The sequence below is a fragment of the Empidonax traillii genome, unplaced genomic scaffold, assembly GCF_003031625.1.
Source record: "Empidonax traillii isolate 1590-97213 ecotype Southwest subspecies unplaced genomic scaffold, ASM303162v1 scaffold144:size1428860, whole genome shotgun sequence".
NCBI lineage: Eukaryota > Metazoa > Chordata > Aves > Passeriformes > Tyrannidae > Empidonax > Empidonax traillii.
This window is the reverse complement of record NW_020955337.1, coordinates 194,189-215,510: the sequence shown is the minus strand read 5'-3', so window position 1 is coordinate 215,510 and position 21,322 is coordinate 194,189. Positions and strand designations below refer to the sequence as shown.

The window sequence follows — 21,322 nt, the reverse complement described above, 5'->3', positions numbered from 1 at the left end:
CTGTCTGTTGCAGCCCGGGGGGGGGAAATAAAGTCTGAATTCCTTTGCTTGAACACGTCTTTCCTTGGGTAGCTGTAGAGAGTCTGACAACTTGCTGAAACTGCTCCCTCAGTGCAACTACACTTAAGAACACTGAAGGTCAGTAGAAGTTTGCAGGAAGGAATGATAATATGTAATGTTTTGTCATAAACAGCACAGAGAACAGAAGGCGCTTGTAGCTGGGATTTCTTTTGTCTGCACTCATTGTCAGCTGCAGATGAGCAGTGTTAAGGTAACAGCTCTGTCTGCATTTGGGCTTCCTTGATCCCAGGCAGTTCCAGAGCTGTTACTTGCCCTGTGAGGAGCTGCTTCTAGTAGTGCTAAAACTTACTCCTGTTCTAAAACTCCTTCTTGATCTTTCTAACATGTTTAGTCCCTGATTTTTATATAAAAGGAGTGTTTTCCAAAATATAACATAAATCAAAATTCAACCTTTTTTTTTTTTTAAGGTGTGCTTCTGGCTTGTTCTTTACAGCTTATAAGCTTATAATGCAACCTGTTTCCTAGTTCCTGGGGCTCTAGTGTCAGAGAATAGGATCAGTAGCCTTTGTAGGCATTCAGAAGACACAGCCCTTCTGACTGGATGTTTTGAGAGAATTCTGATGGACTATAAGCCCTGGAAGCAGAAAGGTTCTCTACAAGATTTGTTTTTATCCTCAAGGTCATGTGATGTTTTCCAATTTAGAATTAATTACATAAATTACATGTTTTGAACAGACACAACCTGTGTGTTCACAACTTCCATCTACACATGCACCAAAATTTGTCACTAAGCATTCTCCCACCCATATCACCTTGCATCCAATATAATTGTATCTATATTAGCTAGCAGCAGAAGGATATTGTTTCTGTAACTCAATGGGTGTGCAAAGAAATTTTTCCAGATCATGCAGTAAGATCTCATGGAGTCCCCCTGGCTAGACATGTATTTATAATCTGTCTGCATGATTTTGGGTTTCATATTATTGATTAGTGTTTCTTGTATTAGATATCTATACAGTAAAAGAACTTAAAAGTCTGTAAAGGAATACACCTGGGCTTCAGTGCTGTAATCATGAATGTTGTAGAAATGTCTGAAAGTTTACTATGTGTAGGTGAATTTGCGTACAAATGTATTCATTCAAAACATGTATTCATTTCCACACCCCTTCCAGGTATTTGAATGTGTGTTATAGAATAGTAGTAACAGTTCTAGGCAGTGAATGTCACAGAATCTTGAGTGAGAGATCCCCTTCTTAAACCTGGGTGATGCAAAATTAATTGGTAATGTGGTTATAATTTAGAAAACTGTCTAAATATATATATATTTTAAAGTCCATTGTTCATATTTCAGGGAAGCAGACATGAACATAAGAGGAAAATTCATGGTTTAGGCACAGTATCTTGACTTGGGGCTCAGGTGTTGTTGCTTCTATTTTTTTAGTGACTAGTTAACATTAGCAGTCACCCTTATAATGATATGACATGTACTGCCTCCAAGTATGGTGCCTGCCTACTCCTGCCATTAAGGAGGGTTGATTTAATCAGTAACGTGGTCTAGCTTCTGTGACATCTTTTGACATCTTGTGACTGAAGGAGGGAGTCCAATACAGTCAGTCCTCCTCTCCCCGTTCTAGCAAGAACTGTTTTAGAAATATTTGACAGAATTTCTTTGGTTGCTATCACACCTGAATTTAGGTCAAGTTTCTGAGTTATTTTATTTAGAAAAATGAATATTTTAAAGCTATTAAGGGAATACTTTCAGTGTGTAGTTATATTACCGTCAACAAAAGATGTGATTAAATAAATTGAATGTTGAAGATTTTCGGCTTATGGTTAACACCAGGTAATTAAAAGTAAGCGCTGCAGTGGGAGTACATTATATATCAGCTGTACTATTTACCTCATTAGCTGGGGTTTTGCATGTTTATGGAGCTAACTTGCAATTAAAAATGCCTTTAACGTATGCTTAACAAGGCCTTTTAGGTATTTGGAATAAAGTACTACCATTTAATTGAAATTGGTATATGGCGTAAATAGATGTCTTAGTAACATGTCAGATAAATCTCCGTGCCTAACTTGTCACTTTGCATCTTTGCCTCTGATGTAGTCTTTAATGATGACTGTAAGTCCTGACATTTAACTTGTAGAAAGGATGGAGATTCTCTCTTAACTCCAAAGAATGTTTTGGTTTGTTAATAAAACTCGATTGACAAGATGTACTGAAATTCATAGACATATTTTTAAGATGTGTGAATGTTTGTATGTGCACGTGGATGTGTGTTAGGATATTTTTAGCCATAGTATATCCTTCTTCAGTCATTCTTCTGTTCTGCATTAGAATCCCAGCAGTAGTAGACTTCAAGACAATCTTTGATCTTGATAATTCACCTTAATATTTTAACTTTGAATACTATAACGTCTTTTGTAAATGTTGCCTCAAGTTTTAAACCAACTCTTGGGGGGAAACCAAGGAGAAAAGAAAAACCCAGTTGCCAAACAGTTACGCTGGTGATCTTCAAACTGTGTGATTGTTTGTCAGGGATTTTGTGGAAGTGGACGAGATGTTGAAGTGTACCATAAACAAGGATGAGGTGTCCTTTAGGTTAAGGTGGGTTACAAAAGATGATGGAAAAAGAAAGTAGGGAAGGAATGGTACTTTTGCAGGACATAGAAGCATAACTGCTAGAATTAAAAGCATGGATCACGATGTTTGAACCTTCACACACAGTAAGATTTACTGACTTTCTGTCTTCACCTAGGAGTGTTGTTGTACCACCGAAGAAATCAACCATTTCCTCTTCTACAGCTGCAGTTGGTGTTCCTACAAATGCTGTCAGTGTGGTTTCTTCTTTAGATTCAGCCCAAGCCCCGGATCTGTCAGGAGAATCTCCTGGTAAGTAAGGGTAAATGAAATACCTTAAATACCATCCCTTCCTCTCTTGCTTTTTCTTCCCTCACCAGTCACTTGGAATACAAATAAACAGGTTTTTGTTACATGTTATTTGTTAGGTGAAGGTAAGATTTTTTTCAGTAGTTTTCCATATCACAAAACACTGTTGGTGAGAACAGTTGTTTTTCAGACATTAAGTCATTAGCTGCCTACTGATTAGTGTATATGTATATATGTATCTATATGAGTCTTACTTGTACTAAGAATATTGATACTTAATTGCTGGCTGTATTTTCTTGGTGAGGGGAGAATGTGCCAATAATCTAGGAAGGTACTGTTTTACATTCTGTTTGGGTTTTTTATTGTTTTTAAACTACTGGAATGTGTGTGGTATGTCCTAAATTAGACGAAAGGACCTTTGAGACGTTTTAATCCTGCATATTACTTTGTCAGAACTTTGTCATACACCCTCACACAGCAGCTTGCAGACCTGCATTTGGTATCTGTGCCTCTAACAAAGACCAGCATCAGATACTTTTCAGGAAAATAGACATGGCTTTAAGTTAGACTGGACTGATTGTCAGTGATGTCACACAGATTCATGAATATAAGAATACTTATGAATATTTTTTGAGAATTTGTCCCCCAGATAATTTTGTTATTCTTAATTTTGCTGCTGTGGCTACGCCAATCTAAAAACTAACCTGTTTATAAATAAGAAAATTACAAAAGTAGTACTTTATTAGAAAAGCCCCAACTTTGCAACAAATGGAAATATCTGAGCAATATTTGTCATAATTTCAAGATTTCTCAGTATTGTGTAAAGCAGGCATACTATATTAACTTGTATTTAGTATAAATATGGTATATTCTAAAGACTGCTTTTTGTTACAGATATATTATGTAAAGTATAAGCTCATTTATAAATTCTAGGGTATTTGCCTAAGGATATATGTCGTAGTGCTAAGTAGAACTGAAAATTACATACAAGTGTTTCCAATAGCTTTAGCCTGAGGTCAAATTCAGTGTTGATGCCAAACTAATTGCTTTGGACAGTTTTTTTCAGTGGGGACAAAATTGAGTAGGTTGTTTATAAGCAAGTGTTCCTTTGAACCCTTACTTTCTCTGGTTGTTCTTGTGTGAGATGAATGATGTTTAACCTTATATGCTGTTCCAAAGGCGTGCTTTTCTACTTAGCCATGTTAAAGTCACAAGGCTATGTAGAATCTCATAATCATGCCCATGAAGTTTGATTTCAAGACTTAGAACTGATTGCATCTTAAATCAAGGAAGTCTCGAGCTCTGCCTGATTATTAGGTTTTTTTCTAGCGCTTGAGTTTCTTGCTTCCTGTTTTTATGAACTTATATCCGAACTGGAAAGACTTGGGAAAAAAATGTGATCTGTTATCATGTCCTGTAGTACTCATGTGTCTGCAAGACAATCTTCAACTGCCCATTCCATTTCTTGGATAAAGGAAAAGAAAAACTATTGAAATCTAGTATGTTCTTACTTTTTGTAAAGGGGAGAATCCATTTTGTCCCAAAAAATTAGAGGAGGTAGCACTGTACTAGTCCAGGAGTAGTGTTTGAAATAGGGGAATGAACTGTCTTTTGAAGTGTCACAGTTCTTTGGTGAAGATTGACTCTGAGAAGCTAATCTGTTTTAAAAATAATAAAACCTTACCTACACTGAAATGGTTTTAAATAATTGTGAATTTGTTAACTTCTGTCTGGTTTACCCCTATTAGATGAGGGCTTAATTATTATAATTTCTGAAGCAAGTATTCGCTTGCTTTTGATAAAAACAAAACAGACCAGCATTGATTTTCAGATTAGTCAATCTTTTAGGAACGTATAGAAGAAAAAAATAGGTGCTCCTATGGCTGTAGAATGTATGAGAGATCCAGACAATAAACAAGACTAATGTAGTTTGTAACTGTGTGACTTCCAGCATGTCTGGGAGTTTTGGCAAAAATTGGACATGTAATCTGAACTGATATGCATAAAAAGAAACTAATCAGGATTAAAAATAGACATGTTTAGACTGGCAATCTAATTAATTAAAAGAAAAAGTAAAGGGATAAGTGAAATCATGCCTTAAACAGATTAAAATGTGAGACTGTTCCTTTTTGCCCGGTAAAATAATGGCATAGAAACAAAAATTTTGCGGAGTTGGAGGGTTTTACATCTAATGTTGCTTGTGTAAAATTGCACACATTATGTTTGAAATCAAGTTCTGTATAAGACCTTAATTTGTTTGGTTTTTTTTTTTTATTTGAGTATGGAAGTAGCCATAAGCAAACTTCCTATAAAACCAAAATATATATAAATTTCCTCTCATTTCAAATCGCTTGTTCTGTCACTAATTTTTGTTTTCATGCAGCAGAAAATCAACACATCTATCTCATTTTTTCAGCTAACATTCATTATAATTCTGCTAAGAAAGTAAATGAATTAAATCCTTTTTTAAGTATGCTGAGCTTAAGGAGTCTGTGTAGTGAATATAAATTTGTTTCATAAGTTTTAAAAACTGATTAACAGAACCATAATATATTAACATATAATGCTTTATTGTGAAAACTCGAGCAGATTTACTCCAAAACAGAGATGAAAGTGAGACGCAGACACTGAAATAGGATTAAACAGCAAGTGGTAGTGTTCTAATTGCTCTGTGTACGTACACTCAGTTTGTCAATAAGTTTTATATAGTATGTGAGCATCCTCCACCTGTAGATGTGATATCAGAATTACTTGTGTTGAAATACCAATCAGTCTGTGTGGTTCCAGATGCCTCCATTGCCCTTTGTGTGTGCTCAGAATACATCAGCCTCCGTCCTGATAATTTTTCCTGATGTTTGCATCTTACCTGTAGCCCAAGGGTTGTAGTATCTCAGATATTTGATGCTTGAGATGGTCTTCAGCTCATATCACATGGATGTGACGTATCCTGACCTGCCAAACACGACGTGTTGACAAGTTGGAAAGATAACTATCTAAGCTCACTCTGTTCCTCTCATACTTTGAAAGAGGGTGAAAACATGTTTTGCCCTCAACCTGGCCTTTTTGAAGAAGTTCCTTCACCTTTACTCATTCAAGCTGCAGAGTAGTTTTCACAGCACAAAAACACAAAAGTGCCCCTTGTAGTCTGAACTTTCCTGTCAGTATGTTGCTGATGGCTGATGTTTGGGTTGTTGGTTTGCTGGAATTGCTGGTCCAATTGTTGAAATATCTTGGAAATGCATGGAGAAAATAAAGCTTGGTGGCCCATGCTGAGCCAATAATTTATTGTCACTTACAGAGGGTGGTATTGAGCAAATGAACATATTTACTAATAGTAATCTAAGAAGGGGGAATTCACTCGAGTTGTTTCTTCCTTGGATTGTCTCGTAGGCTGAATGTGAGATTCTCCTGCACATGCTGTGTCCAGGAAGGGCTACTGCTAAGACAGGACTAATATTTGGATAGGCAGGACTTGGCTGAGTTGCCTGAGCTAATGTGAATATGCTAGCAGGGTGCCTGTATTTTTGTTTGTCACTTAGTTTTCCTTTTAAATGTTTCAATTACAGCTGTAATGTTCTGAAGTGGTGTGAATTTTTTAAACTGTTTTGCACTTTGCACTCCCAGTGTTTTCTCTGATGCTCTGAGTTTCTCTGTTTATGTACTTGAAGGATTTCACATGTATTTTATTACTGCTTCGCTCTAAAGAATTCAGTCTTTCACTATTCAGTTTGCAAATGGTTGTTCAAATATAACTTCTATGCAGACAGTGGGAAAAGTCTGTGGGAAGCAGGAGTGAATTGCCTCTTGTCATTACTGATGCACTGAATGTAGAAAACATGGGGAAGTTCCACTCATTTTCTGTTGCCTGTTTCCTCCCCTTCCTACTTGAAGTTCTTTGAGTTTCACTTGTTTTGCCTCTGAGCCACACAGAGTTGCCCACAGGACTTTTGCTTCTCCTGAGAAGACACAGGGGCTGTTCCCCTAAGTGTTAAGTAATAAACGAGGCCATGTCAAAGGTTGAGGTGGATAAAGGAGATGGATGCTTGGGAGAAACACAGGGATAGGCAGTAACAGGACATAAAAATGGAGTTGTGACTCCTGAATGCTTGTTCTGTTTATAGAGAAATGTAAATTTTCTCTAAACATTCTCAAAACAAGTTGGCTTGTTTTGCGAAGATGAATGGTATTTATTGATTTTTATACATACATGAAAATGAACTTGAAGTCTTGCGGTAAAATAAATTAGCAGGAGACAAGATAAAGTAAGAAAAATGAGTGTGAAGTAAGTTACCGTCAGTGTTGAGGTTGTTGAAGAAATTCGCTGGATTATAGTAGCTGTTTCAAAGAGAATTCCAACTTTACAGTGACAGTAATTGAAGGTGAGTTACCAGAGCAAAATGACACTTTTAAAAATCTCAAATGCTGATGATATGCAATGGAAATGGCTTACTATTGTGTCAGTGAAAAAACTGTTTTAAAGCCACTTCTCTTAAGAGAAGTTTTCACCATTGTTTCATGAAGTCTGTTTTGTTTTAGCCTACAGATGTGTTTATGTAACAGATCCCTTATATTAGCTTGTAAAACCTTTCATTGTAGTCTTGCATTGTGCACTTCCAGCCCCGGAAGTGTATTTTTGAATAAGCTCATTATTTTGCTGGATGCCTCTTCCACAAAGGGCATCAGTGTACAGCAGGTCTGTTGTACAAAATTAAGGGGTATGATTATTTAATTCAACTCTTATTCTTTTTACCTCATCTCTGTTCTCAGAGAGTCAAGTATATCCTCATGTACTGCTTGTGTATTGCCAAGTGTACTTCGTAAGTGTATATGTAAAAGCATAAGGATCTTGCACAAGGAGTTTCTTTAGCAATATTTTATTACTAGAGACACTTATTTGTTTAGACCCTTGAGGACCTTGAATAAACAATAAGGCTTCACTGTAAGGGTGCTAGACAGATGATCTATTTGCATTTTCTTTTATGTTCTTGCAAATGTCTGTAAAACTGTCAGTTTGAAGGAGCCAGTTTATCAGTGAAAGGATAAGGAAGAGATAAGTCAGTTTAGTTCCACATGTTTGAAGTAGCTACTGCACTTACCCACATGTGTGTTGTGGATGAAAATATGCTACTGAAGTATTTTCATCTTTTTCACGAAAGGCAGGAAAAGTAGAATGAAAAGCCACCTCTGAGTTAAATAAAGTAAAAAAAGTACTTCCACAAAACAAAATTTGCATGCAGAAATCACTATGCCTAATCCTATTGAAAAACGCCACGGAAATTCTCAGCTGCAATAAATCAGAGATTCACCCCTTTTAGTGAAATACATCTGAGTTTGGAATGTGGGCTTAGGTGTTGATAAGTCTGAAGAAATTCAGACCATAAATATCTCCATGTAATCTTCAAAAAAAGAACATCAGTTTATGTAGATGCCTGCCTTAGGCTATTGTCAAATTCAGATGATCAATGCTTTTTCTGTTATGTCTATATTTAGAAGTTAGTTTAACCTAAAATTTCCAAGTTTTACATTTAAGCATAATCTGTTTTGCACAGTTTGTTTTTATTTCTAGAAGAAAAAACAATCGTGTCCTGTGTTGTCAGTGATTTCCTTTATCTCCCACTCAAACTGTTTTTAGCAGTTGTGTTGAAAAAACGGAAAACCAAAAAAACCCCAACCTATCCACAAAAATAAAACAGCAAAAAGCCCAAGTTACCCTAGACTGAGATTATGTCTCTTTATTAGCCTCATGATGGCTATTATGCCCTTTCATTGTCCTTGCAGATGTTTCCCTTGATCTTTTTTCTATTTTTTCCCCTTATTTATTTTGCTGATGGCCTAAATATTGCATAGAATTATTTTCATCTCATTTAATTGTAAAACTCACGCTGTTACGCTACACTGTCAAGTCTTATTTTATACTGATAAAATGATCCTTGCATTTAATAGGGTGGAATTTCAGTTGTATATATTATTGACTTTATAACCATACCCAATAAGTAGTGGATTACTGGTCACAGATTTTAGATGTAATAAAAAGCATTTGAACATTTACATTACTAGACATTCTGCAGACACAGTCTGTGTGTTGAGAGGACTTTCTCATTTTGAAGGCTTTGGAGTCCATTTCAGTTTGGTGTTGTGTTGAACTACCCAGACCAATGTGCTGATTTCTCCTTATGGACAGTGTAGGGGTAAATCCACTACTGGGCATGTGGACTTGAGAATATTTTTAAGCTAGAAGGGCTTTGTTAAATGAGAATGGGGATGTTGGGCTTTAGGGAGAAAGCTGAGAATTCTAGTGAAACTATTCAAATAAAGGTTATCATGAAAAATGAAATAATTGTTTTAAAATCTTAATTTAAAAAAAAAATTAGTTTAAAAAGCTGTTAAGTATCTGACAAACAACTGGAGTCATTGGAATCACTGAATCATGTGGCTTGCTTCCTTCTGTGGGCTTTGTTTTGTTTTTCTGTTCAGGAAGCTTTGTCCTAATTTTTGGCACTTCATTTGACAGCTTTTCCTTTGGGAATGCCCAAAATACTTTTTGGTGGTTTGACTATGTAAAACGAGATCTTAAAGAAATGAAATAATATCCCTGAAAATATTGAAACATCTCCAAAATCTAGCCATAACTGTTGAAACTTCCAGGAGTATATATTTGATTAGCCTTTATTGGATAAATTATTTAGGATACAATGCCCAGAAGATTGATGTTTCGCTTTACTTTCAGCTAACACTTTGTTCACTGCTTTCTTATCCTTCATTCTGTATGGCCCACTCAATTTCCTTCTGATCCCATCATCCCCATACAGCTACAGGTTGAATTTTTGAAAGGCATAAGTGAATCACAGTCACAAAGATATCTCCTGCCTGTGAAGAAAGAAAAAGAAGTAAGAGCGAAACTTTTCATTATTTTGATGCTGTAGTTTATTTTATTACTTTCTATGATGTCTTTGAAACAAGATTAGAAAAAAACATTTTCCCTGGATAGAAAAACAAAAAAACCCACCCTACTACCACAAAACCCCAACATTTCTTGGAGGAGGCTCTGTGTGCCACAGTTTTGGAGCAGAAGTTTAAAATTTGACAGGAGAAATAAACTCACAATCTCAAAGATCTGTCTTTGCCATCACTTTTCAAATCTATTCCACTTCAGTCAGGTTAAGAGACTTTGAAGAGTTACAGTTGACACATTTTGGTAGACAGTTTCAAGATCTTAGCAGCTGATTTCCAGACAGGTTGCATTTAACTGAGCGCACACCATTGTAGGTGGGACCATCAGGAATGTTTCTATAGTTACAGTTCTGAGAAGGGTCATGTCTTTGCTAAGGTAGATGTGAGAACTGAAATGATTAAACTCTCTTCCTTCATGCTTTTTTCCTTTTTCCCCCCCTCCCCTCTTCTCCAGCAGCATAAGAATCTGAAAGTGGCGAGGTGAGAGGAAAGAGAATAGGACAGGGTCTAAGGGTGGAAAGAGATAGGATTGCATATGGACTAGAAGCAGTCATGCTCCTGGGAAATGCACAGAAATCTGTCTGCTGATATTCATTCCTCTCTGTAGTTTGGAATGCAGTGTAAGATTTGTGAGTCACCATTCCTATCCTGGCAGAAAATATCTGTGAAGTCTCTGGCTGTCTTGGCTTACCCCCTGTTCATCATCGCTAATACCAATCCATACTGCAGTATGGAGGTTGTATTTCTCTTTATATACTGAACTGCAGAATTTAATATTTACAGATTCCTCCTGTGCTGATGAGAGCCATGTAGTGTCAATTTGACGTAACACAACTGCCTTTTTTTTTTTTTTTAAGTGTAGGATACATAAGTGACCCAGTCTTCCCTATCACCCTCTGAATAATTGATGTGGCAAAGTTAATAACTCATAAATGAGGTTATACCACTGCCATCGTGCTAATGACACTGGCAATGCAATGGAAAATTTTATCATAGCTGTCTCTGTTGGAGTCCTAATGTTGCAAAAGTTAAAGGCAGGGTCTTGGAAATACCCACTCATTTTGTTTTCTGCGTGATTTTGACACAAATGTATTTTAATTTTATACAAAAATACTGTGCAAGTTACTTGAAATTACATGAGCACTTCCTGTAACCAGAAGAGATGCTTTAAAACTTTTTACTATTTGGCTTTATTATATATTAGTGTTACTATATATATATATTAGCACATTACAGGAACATTAAAGGTGTAAGACATTGTTTGTATTCGTTAAGGTTGCATTACTGAATTTGTTCAATGAGAATAATGGCTTATAAGACTAAAAGGGATCACTGCAGTCTAGTCTGACTTCCTTCACAAAACAAACTGCAATACTTCCTTGAATTACTTTCTATTTGTACTAGAGCAGCATTTAAAAAGCTTGCCATGGCATACTTCATAAATATGAATGCAAGTAAATGTGACTCTTCTGGAAGAAAATGTTTGAGGTACGAAGAGGTAAAGGGTTTTTACCTAGTTCTCACACAACACTTGAAACCCATGATTTCTCAGAGATCAAGCTCAAGGCTTTAGTTTCTGGTCTGATTTTCTAATCTCTGTAATATATTTTTCTATAATTTGTTTATTATTACTTTCTCTTGTAGGAAGGGGATCATCCAGTTCAAAATTGCCATCTGTTCCTACAGTTTCTTCAGTGCCTGAGGATTCCGCCTCAAATATGAGGTAACTTCTTCAACTGAACGACTGAACAGCTGTGCTGTGGCTCACATTTTTGATATTACAGTTGATACTCTTTTTCCACATAACTTAAGAATTTTCTTCTGCTGATATTCAATACCTAATGAGGGTTTGGGAAAATACTGAGTAGCAGATTATTAATTCCTTCTTATACATACCACTTAACATTGTCAAAATCTGTATTAGTTTTTATGAAATTTCAGTATCTTTCTTCTTGCTAATTACATGTATCTCTCTACTAGTATTACAGACAGGCTTGAACATGCTTTGGAAAAAGCTGCCCCACTTCTGAGAGAGATTTTTGTGGATTTTGCTCCCTTTCTTTCTCGGACTCTTTTGGGCAGTCACGGGCAGGAGTTGCTGATAGAAGGTACAAGTAAGTTTCCATTTAAAAAAAGTTTTTTTTTAAGGTGTGCTTTGTTTTACTTTGGAGACACAAGATTTCTTTATTTAGAAGATTTCTTCCTTCAGTTCCTAACAGTGCTGTTCACTGGATTTCTCTTCCTCCAGTTCCTTCTGTCTTTAGTCACCCGAGGTCATTGTCATTGCCTCCTCATTTTTACCATCTCTGCAACCTCTTTGTGCCCATCTCATCTCATAATTTCCTGTATCTCATTATGAGAGACCAACTACAGTTGTCTCTTCCTTAGTTTTCCAACTCTTCCAGCAAATTGTCCTATAGAAGCTGGTGTATGAAATATGTTTTGTGAGCCTTAAAAAAAAAATTGGTTGTCATGGTCAACACTTTTTTGCAAACTAAAGTGTATAATGTAGAAAGTTAAGCACAAAGACCTTGCATTTTTACTGGGATGTTATAGCAGAAGGCTTCTTGGGAACTAAGTCAGTAGAGCATGTTTCTGGTCTATGTCTTGCATGTGGGTCTGCTTCTGCCTTTCTGGTTTCCAGTTGGAAGGCAGCCATACAGGTAAGAAGAATATGTTGTCAGTATTGGGAATAATTCTCTGGCACTGATGGACTTTTCTTTCTACAGGTGGATTTCTCTGTTTAAAAATGAGGCTCCGTTCTGCAATGCAGACATTAACATGCTCAATTAAAAAAATTGTGTCTATTGGAGCGCTGTGAGTTTAGTAGTGACACCAGTTTTTCAGTTTTCTCATAACTTCACTGTATCATATGCTTTGTCCACTGAATTTTGAGAAAGTTGCAGATTTTGTCTAGTTAAAGAGGTGACTGGAATTAGAGCCAGAGCTTGTTGGAGCTTCCAGTGAAAAGTGCACTCATGGTAGGATCTCATGGTTGCTTAACTCTGGCTGATAACTTGCACGTGAGCTGTATTTGGGCTAATACATCCAGTTTCTTCCTAGGGAGTTAAAGTTCCTCTTAAAAAACATTTTTGGAACTAAGTGTTTCTTGAATTAGGACAGTCATGCCGTATTATAGTGCTGAATATAGTTAACATTGGCACAAACACAATGAGAGGATCAAACACTGTCAAGTGTTTTCCTGAAGACTGACTATATCAAAATCTAGACTTTGCTAAACCTCAATGAAATTAAAGTTATTTAGTTTAGGATTTCAGCTTGCTTACTGTTTTGAGTAGGAAGAAATGGAAGGAAGAAGTGTACGAATTGCCTTCTGTGAGACTCAAGAAGATGGGATTCTACTTCTGTTCATCCATGTGGGCATCACCTTAGCTGCTAAACATTTTAATGGAAGCTGCCTTGTGAACAAAATTATTTCATTTATTTAATAAAAAACAGAAAAGTGATTTTCCTTAAAGCTCCGATTTGCCAAAGAAGTAAATATTCTATTTAGTTACATTTTCTTTTTCTTTTCTGAAGATAATAGGTGATCTGTTTCAAAGTATTTTGACTGTAGTATAGGTTATATACACAGATAGATGAATATTTCATAGATTGGGTGACCAAAAAAAAAAAAAAAAAAAAAAAAAAAAAAAAAAAAAAAAAAAAAAAAAAAAAAAAAAAAAAAAAAAAAAAAAAAAAAAAAAAAAAAAAAAAAAAAAAAAAAAGGCAGGATAATTATTGAGAGTGTATGAACTGTCTAGACAAAAATAAACACATGAAACCAATTTTTGGGCCTAAAATCCAGTTACAGAAAAACACCAAACAAAATGCAAACCCAAATAATAATAGTCAAATTAGTTTATAAACAATTGAAAATATATATAATAGGTTACTGCTTGCACTTCTGCTAAGGTTTAGTGTGGGGTTAGGGGTCAAAGTACTAATAAGAGTGTTTGGGATGTCTGCTGCCATGAAACAAAATGGAAACTTGATTGATAGCTGGGGGCTGAAAGGAGAACGCGCAATGGAGAAAGCAAAGGTCATAAAGCCATTTCCCTTCTCTGCATATATAATGACCCAATCCTTCAAGAAATAGCAAAATGTAGATACAGTGGATTAATATAACATATGTTAACCACACTCCTGATCATTTTGACATACAAACATTTAGGGGAATAATGGGGGTAATGTATTACTATTAGCTGTATTGCTATTGGTGGTATAAGAATTTCAGTTTTCTTTTGTTTTTCAAAGTGCTTCTAGTCTATTGAACTTCAAAACAGTTTGTGTTAGTAGCTGGTGCCATATAAACATGCATTTATGTGTACTTTTTTCTTTTTGTAGGCCTTGTATGCATGAAATCTAGCAGTTCAGTTGTGGAGCTGGTGATGCTTCTTTGCTCTCAGGTGAGATTTTAAGTAGCAATGTCTGAAACTGCTGTCTTTGAACACAATGGAAATTACAGTTAAAATTCGACACTAAATTTGACTTCAAATTTGACTTTAAGTTTATATGAAATACGTAAAGAGATAATGTACAAGGCCTTTTGATTAAAAGCAAAATCATATTGTGTCTATTCAGTTCAAGAGAGAAGATATGAATGGTTTTGCATTATCATGCTATTGAGTATTTACGTAGCCTTGAAGATGGTGTGCCTAAGTAATTCTGTGCTGTCATTTTTATAAGATAAAATAGGATCAATAAAATATTAAAGTTAAAGAAACATTGATTTCTGCATCTTGACATGCGGAATCCTCTGGGATAAATAGAATTTTTCCTTTTGTCTAGAGGTTACGAAACAAGTGATAAATACTTTTGAAACCCTGTCACTCTTAATTGATTTGACAAGTACTAAGAATTTGAGAAAAATTTAAGGAAGCAACCCTGGTTGTCAGCAGATTGGTACATTCTCCACTCCTAAAGGCAAAGTGATTTTAGATAAAGAAGTGACCTATTCCCATGTTTAGAAAAGAGCCAGAGCCTAAGGAACTTACTTTAAATTGTGTATGCTGTATTAATTGGATTTTCTTTTGGGGTTTCTTGTTTTCTTTTTCTTTTTTTTTTTTTTTTGTAATTAAACGGAAGACTGTTTTTATTGAACCCTTCTTTTGGTGCCTTAAAAATTATACCTTTCTGGTAGTAAATTCCCCTACTTAAAACTTTAAAATAGCCTTTTTTAATGGGAATGGTATTGGTCTGGAGGTCAAGGGTTCTGACCCATTTCAAAACCTTTGACCTTCATTTACAACCCTTATGGTTTGCTTGCCTGACGAATAAGGATAATGCAAAATTAATGTTTCTTCACATCGATTTATTCGTTTTAGTGCCTATATTGCCAAATTTATTTAGAGTGTGCTGATAGACATTTCATGAATACAAATGAAAGAATCATAGAAGGTGTGAAAAATCGATAGTCTACATTGTCAATAAAGTGCAATAAGAACAATTACTTCTGGAGATTACACCTAATAGATTTTACAATGAACTAGTGAAGAGTAGTTATGTTTTCTAGTGAGGTTATTATTAATGAATGTAACTAGAACTTTGCTCATCTACTTTTCCATCTTCCTCAGGAAATGCAATATCTTTTTACACTGAAAGGAACTTAATATTCCTCTTGGAACTTTTGGAATTTAGAGATTGTTAATTTACGTATGGCAATACTGGAAGTAAACGTTGTTCACAACTTCTAGAGTGTGAACTTGCAGCTGATTTAGATTAGAAAAGAATCTTTGCTACCAAGAAATCCATATACAAATTTTACCTGTTCATTCATTAATGCGCTAGAGTAAAACTAATCTGAGTATTAAATATGTGTCTGACAGCTTGGTATTACCATTTTAAAAAATTAGTTTTCGGTGTCCACGCTACTTGTATCAATAATTAGTGCTTGACCTTTCCCTCTTTTTTTGGTAGGGTAATCTAATCTTTCTTAAAATCATGTTGTGCTCTGTACTGTACGTCACTTGTTTGGTTTTGGGAAGTGGAAAGGATAAGGAATAAATGACGTGCTCTAATGCATCTATTTGTCATATGTGTCACAATGCCACTTTAATGCTAATCTAATCAAATTGAAGCTATCGTGATTGCTCAGCAGGGCTGGTTGCACAGTCCGAGGTTGTTCTTTGTGAAATAGTAGAAATAAACCAGTAAAGTTGCCAAGACCTCAAAGTCTTTTTAAAGTTGCATAGCAGCTGTAATTTTTGGCAGAATATGAAAAATGATGTGAGAAATGAATCTAAAATTAGCTCCAGATGTATACAGATTGTTCGGGGGTGATAATTACATTTTTCACTTTGAATTTTCCTAATTCAAAGAGGTCAGCATGGCAATCACAGAAGTGATTTATTTTGTTAAGAAGTGAACTGTCTTTTGCTACATGAAAGCTTGAGAGATATGAAATTGAATTTCAAGCCGACATTTTACAGATACTGGGAGGAGATGGGGTTGAGCTTGATTGATTTTTTTCTTTTTTTTTTTTCCTTTTTCTTTTCTGTTTTTGTCCCTGCAAGATAGGGTGGGAAATGAAGTGATATCCTTTTGCTAAAATTTTAATTAATTTTTAAGAGGAGATGGAGAGGATGAAGTGCCAAAGATCAAAAGATCAGGTCAAAAAACAGTTTTTAATCACATAAATAATGTGGCATAGTTACGAAGTAAGTATCTGCAAATTTGATTTAAAACTTCACAAATTTGTCAGCCATCACTTTATGAAATTGAAAGATTGCTTTGATTAATCTTTGGTGTTTGTACGATAACCTCTTCTCAAAATTCATTTTAAACGTTGTATATCCAGTGTAAGCCGTTGGATTGTTTTTTCTTAAACATACGACTTCTTCCTGATGTTTATTTAGATTTGTGGCTGAAATATGTTTTTTTTTTCCTCAGAAGTGCAAAATAGCATAACAATATTGCACAAGTAATTTTTTTGTAAAATTGTGAAAATAAAGCTCTTTCCTAGCTGAATTGATTTAAAAAAAAATGAAGTGGTACTATTCTGTGGAGCTATTTGTGACATCTGGTTAATTTCTTTTCTTTTTTAAATTTCATATATTTAGGCATATGGAAAAAGACTGTTGCTTTTGTATTTGTTTAGTGTGTGCATGTTGGTATATTGCTTTGTATTTAACAGAGGCAAAAAGAGAAACAGGTGGTTTGAGATACACACAAAAAGCTTTTTCTAAGACAAAACCAGGTTTTTGATAGACACACTACATTTTGAGACATATCTCTGTATGTATACTTACATTTCTATAAATCTATCAAAACATAAAGAATCCTTCATTTAATATTACTGCAAAGCGTTCCTGCTTATTTGACATTAATATCATTTTTGAAAGAATCGACGTTGCATTCAAGGCCACTTTATAAAAGCGTTGTGTTGCTCATCCTAATTCAGTCTGACACACATTCCAATAACACTACCTCCCTTCTAGGGTTTAAAACTAAATTTATGGCTGAGCATTGTGAAGTGCATCATTTAAAAATGGTTTCAACCCAAAACATCTAATAAATAAATAATGTGTATGGCTACTCAGTAGCAGACTTTCCAGACTAGAAATCATTCCATCGGATACTCAACAGTCCACTATCGGAGAGGGCTGTCAGATAAATCTTATAGTAGCTGCATTCATGTCCTGTAAATCACATGTTATTGTCTGAGCCTTCTGCCAGGTCATCTATTCTTTTCCCATTTATCAGAAATGCATACAGTACAGTGAACCTGGAAGCACCATCTCGTCTGGGCTGGCATCCTGTCGGGGTAATTAAACCAGCCAAAAGAGAGAAGTCCTGCTTCTGTTATCCCTTCTAAATGAGTGACATCAGGATGTTGAAGGTGCTCGTGTGCAATTGCAAGGCAAGACTTCTGCACAGGGAAACTGATGTCACCCCCAAAGAAAGCATTTTCATCTAAAAGGACTCTCTCTCTGTGCCTAAAACGCAAAGAGGGCTTGTGTGAATGGAGTGCATGTCCATAAAGCAAATATGCTACTGTGCTTCCTTTCCTTTGTCAGATATCTTCTTGCAATACACGACTGAGTAGGAACAACTGTGATCTTCCTTTTTCTCTCATGAAGAGATTAAAAATATTTCTTTCCTGCTCACGTGCACAAAGCATTCGTCCTATTATGGTAGCTCCAAGGTGAAATGGTACAAAATAGGTTCCAGAATTTTCCTTGATGCCTTTGAATTTACAAAGTCTTTGACACTTGAAAAGTGCTTCTTTCTGTAGTAAACCAGTGGAATATGTGTGAGAGAACTAATTAGATGGTTCTTGTCAGATTCATCTTTCACTTAAGAGCTTTTTTCCTACTGAATCTAAACTTAGACTGACTCAAAACTGTTCAGCTCTTGTATAATCTTCTTGGTTCCTCCTTCCTCTGTCCAGTGTTGTTTCAAAATAACTAAAAGTGCATTCCTGATAACTCATGGCATATATAAAAACAGGAACAATGTTTTATTACATTTTATCTCTAGATAATTTGTCTTTGAGAAATATTATGATATGTTGCAATATAACGACATAGCCTTAGCTATTAGATGTATATTGGGCCTTGATAAGGTATATCTTTCATGAGGAGATGGAAGCATAAACCCTGATACTCCAGATTTTTTTATGTGCAGAGATAATATCTGCTCATATGGCCCAATGAAATGTGGTTATGGCTGAACATGCCACGTGCTGTCCTGATAGTTTCTGGAGTTAATTTTTGGAGAGAAAAGCTTGATCCAGAGCTGTACCATGTGCATATTAAAAATACAGCAGAGGCTGATTAGTAGTAATAAAGAAGAAAAAAAATTACACTGTGAAAGTTGATCTTACTGCCTCTGTAGGTAAACTTACAGGTCATCAGCTCTCTTTTTTCTAGTCCAGTTATCATTGGTTAAGTGGTGAAATTTTTGCCCAGGGTATTTCTTTAGTATGATCTTTCATATGCTACTAAACCTCTTTGCGAAGAAACTCTGTTGCTCCTCAAGAAGTCAGGATACATCTCTTGCATGGGCAGTATCTTGAGCAATATCAACATGCCATGCAGTCATGTCATGCACCCATACAAATAGTATGATACCATTATTTTCCCTAAGGTAGAGCAATAGGATAGTAGTTACGATTTGGATTTTTTCAGCAGAATTTTCTCTCATCCTCCTTTCACTTCCACCCCATTACTTTGGTGTTTGTGGGACTGCAGTAGGATCCTCAGGCTTTTATGAGTATCCTCTGCTCAGAAAAAAAAAAAAAAAGCTTTGTATCAATGATCCAAATTCATTACCTCAGGAAGGGATTTCTGTAGCGTGTTCTAAAATGTGGTAAGCCTTTGAATTACTTGGAGATTTTAGTTGATGTAGAACATGGCAGGTTTTCAGTTGCTTGCAGAGAGAACACTTTATGCTGATGGTCTGTGATCTGTGCTGGTTCTTAATTTACTTTTAAGTGCAGTTTGATGTGATGGATAACTATAGTGATCGCTATGAAGTTTTAATTGAATTGGGTGTACGTTATCTAAACACTGATGTCACTGTGATACCATGGCAGCTGAACTCAACAGATTCATCAAAACTCTTAACAATATGAAGAGGTTTAGATATGAAGAGAATAAATGCTGTTTGAGTACTTTTCATGTGCCCCAAGTGTTAGATGACGATATTTCAATCACAATAATGTTCTTCCATCTAATCACTTTATTCTGTAACAGCTGACAATAATTATAAAAAGGATTTGATCTCCATTTAGAGATGTGATTTTTAAATAAATATGTATGTTTGGGCACAGAGAATGGATTTTGTAGGGATTTTGTAAGGTGTCAAGTTATTTTCTATCAACTGTAATACATACTCTAATTTTCTTTTAAAAGGCATTTAGAAGATATTGAGAGTGGGAAGGGTTTTTTTTTTACATAGTGTGAACTTCTGCAAATATGATCTTTATCAAAGATTCATTTAACTGTACTTAAATCAAAAAAAAACCCCAAACACTTCAATGATAGGTTGCTTTCTTGATAAAATGGTTAGAACCATAACTTTATTAGACAAATGAAAATGGTTTAGATCTTAACAAGCAAAAATATAAAAAAGAATTTACCAAAGTCTAAATTGTGAAGTTCAGGAGATGTTGCATGAATCATGCCTTGTGTTGCTAACTTTGCTTGCAAAGCTGTGAAGTATTCAGTGTTTCTAATTTAGTATGAAGGCACTGTGTTGAGATACACTGAAAAATACTTTACCAGAGACTTTGTAGTGTGCTTTTGTTTTTTATTCCTTGTGCTCTTTTGAAGAATTTCAGGATTGGAAGAATATTTGCTAGTCGAGATTTTTGTAGGGATGAGGTGGCTGTGGAAGGAAGTGAATACCCAAGATCACTTTGCTCTGCTATGGGTTATTTAGATTCTTAAGCTGCCTCAGATGTGCTTCATCCGAAGGGAAACCAGGCACATTAATAAAACTGTGTAGATCTTAACATTTCAAAATATGGGAATGCCAGGCATGTTATTAATTGCTATGTGAAGAGTAGTAGGGACGTTCCTAGTGCAGTAACAAATATTACATGGCCCTTGTAACTGCAACACAAAATGGAAGATCCTTATCCTGATCTTCTTTAGGATGCTGTTGGATGGAAAGTAGTTGGGAAGTGTCTGTTGAGCTTTATGTACAGTGCTACTTCAGGAAATTTTCAGTGAAGAGGTTTTACTGCTTCCTCCTCCAAAACTCATGTTATTCTTTCCGCTCTGCAATATATATTTTAATCTACAGTGTCTCTTAGTTTTGCAGAGTGGAGACTGTGGTCAGAACTACAGAGAGTGGAAGGTAGATCCCACAGTGCTCTCAGAGTGCACTCCTGGGACAAAAGGAGCGTAAGTTTCAATTGGTGTTTCAGGTAACAGTTGTTATTATCACCAGGTAGAATAATCTGTCAGGGGAAAAATTTCAGCATATCCTCCCAAAGTAGCGAGTAGTTCAGCAGCTTAAGGGCATTCACCAGGCATGGGGAAGAGTCCAGTTTTGAAAGAAATTAAGCTCTCTCAATCTGTAAAAGCAACACTGTGATTCATCTGTGTTGTTCTCAATTGCCATTTCCGTCTTTGGTTGGTGACATCAGTTCTTTTCTGTAAGATCTTGGGCATAAAATTTAGGGCTTCTGCCTTCTCCTGCACATTGCAAGACACTTGATATAAACACAGTGAGCTGTTTGGCTACTGATCAGTAGGATTAACTCTGGAGAAAGTGAATGAAAGTCTTGGAAAATGTGGGTGGGCATGGCTGTGGAATCCAGACTCCCTGAATACTGTCCTTTGTTGCTTGGATTTTAGATACTATCTTTTCAGTAAGTTTGCTTCTCACAGAGCAGAGGGTTACATTATCAAATCTGTTGTCTAGATTGCTTGGATGCTTCCTTACATGACATATATCTGGAGGTTTGTTCATACTATAACTTCTTTCCTTCCTAAGTGGAAGTTTTTC

The 21,322-nt window shown here is 35.7% G+C and overlaps 1 protein-coding gene across 1 annotated transcript in view; it reads left to right on the top strand.

The window, feature by feature from the left end:
* The window catches only part of LOC114057739 (lipopolysaccharide-responsive and beige-like anchor protein), a gene marked incomplete at its 3' end in the record, with an annotated part of 305,157 nt that overhangs the window by 98,230 nt on the left and 185,605 nt on the right, over positions 1-21,322 (top strand). The window contains exons 31-34 of the mRNA XM_027884383.1: positions 2,781-2,914; positions 11,507-11,585; positions 11,843-11,976; positions 14,210-14,271. Coding sequence (XP_027740184.1) covers positions 2,781-2,914; positions 11,507-11,585; positions 11,843-11,976; positions 14,210-14,271 — 409 coding nt within the window. The remainder of the gene's footprint in view (positions 1-2,780; positions 2,915-11,506; positions 11,586-11,842; positions 11,977-14,209; positions 14,272-21,322) is intronic.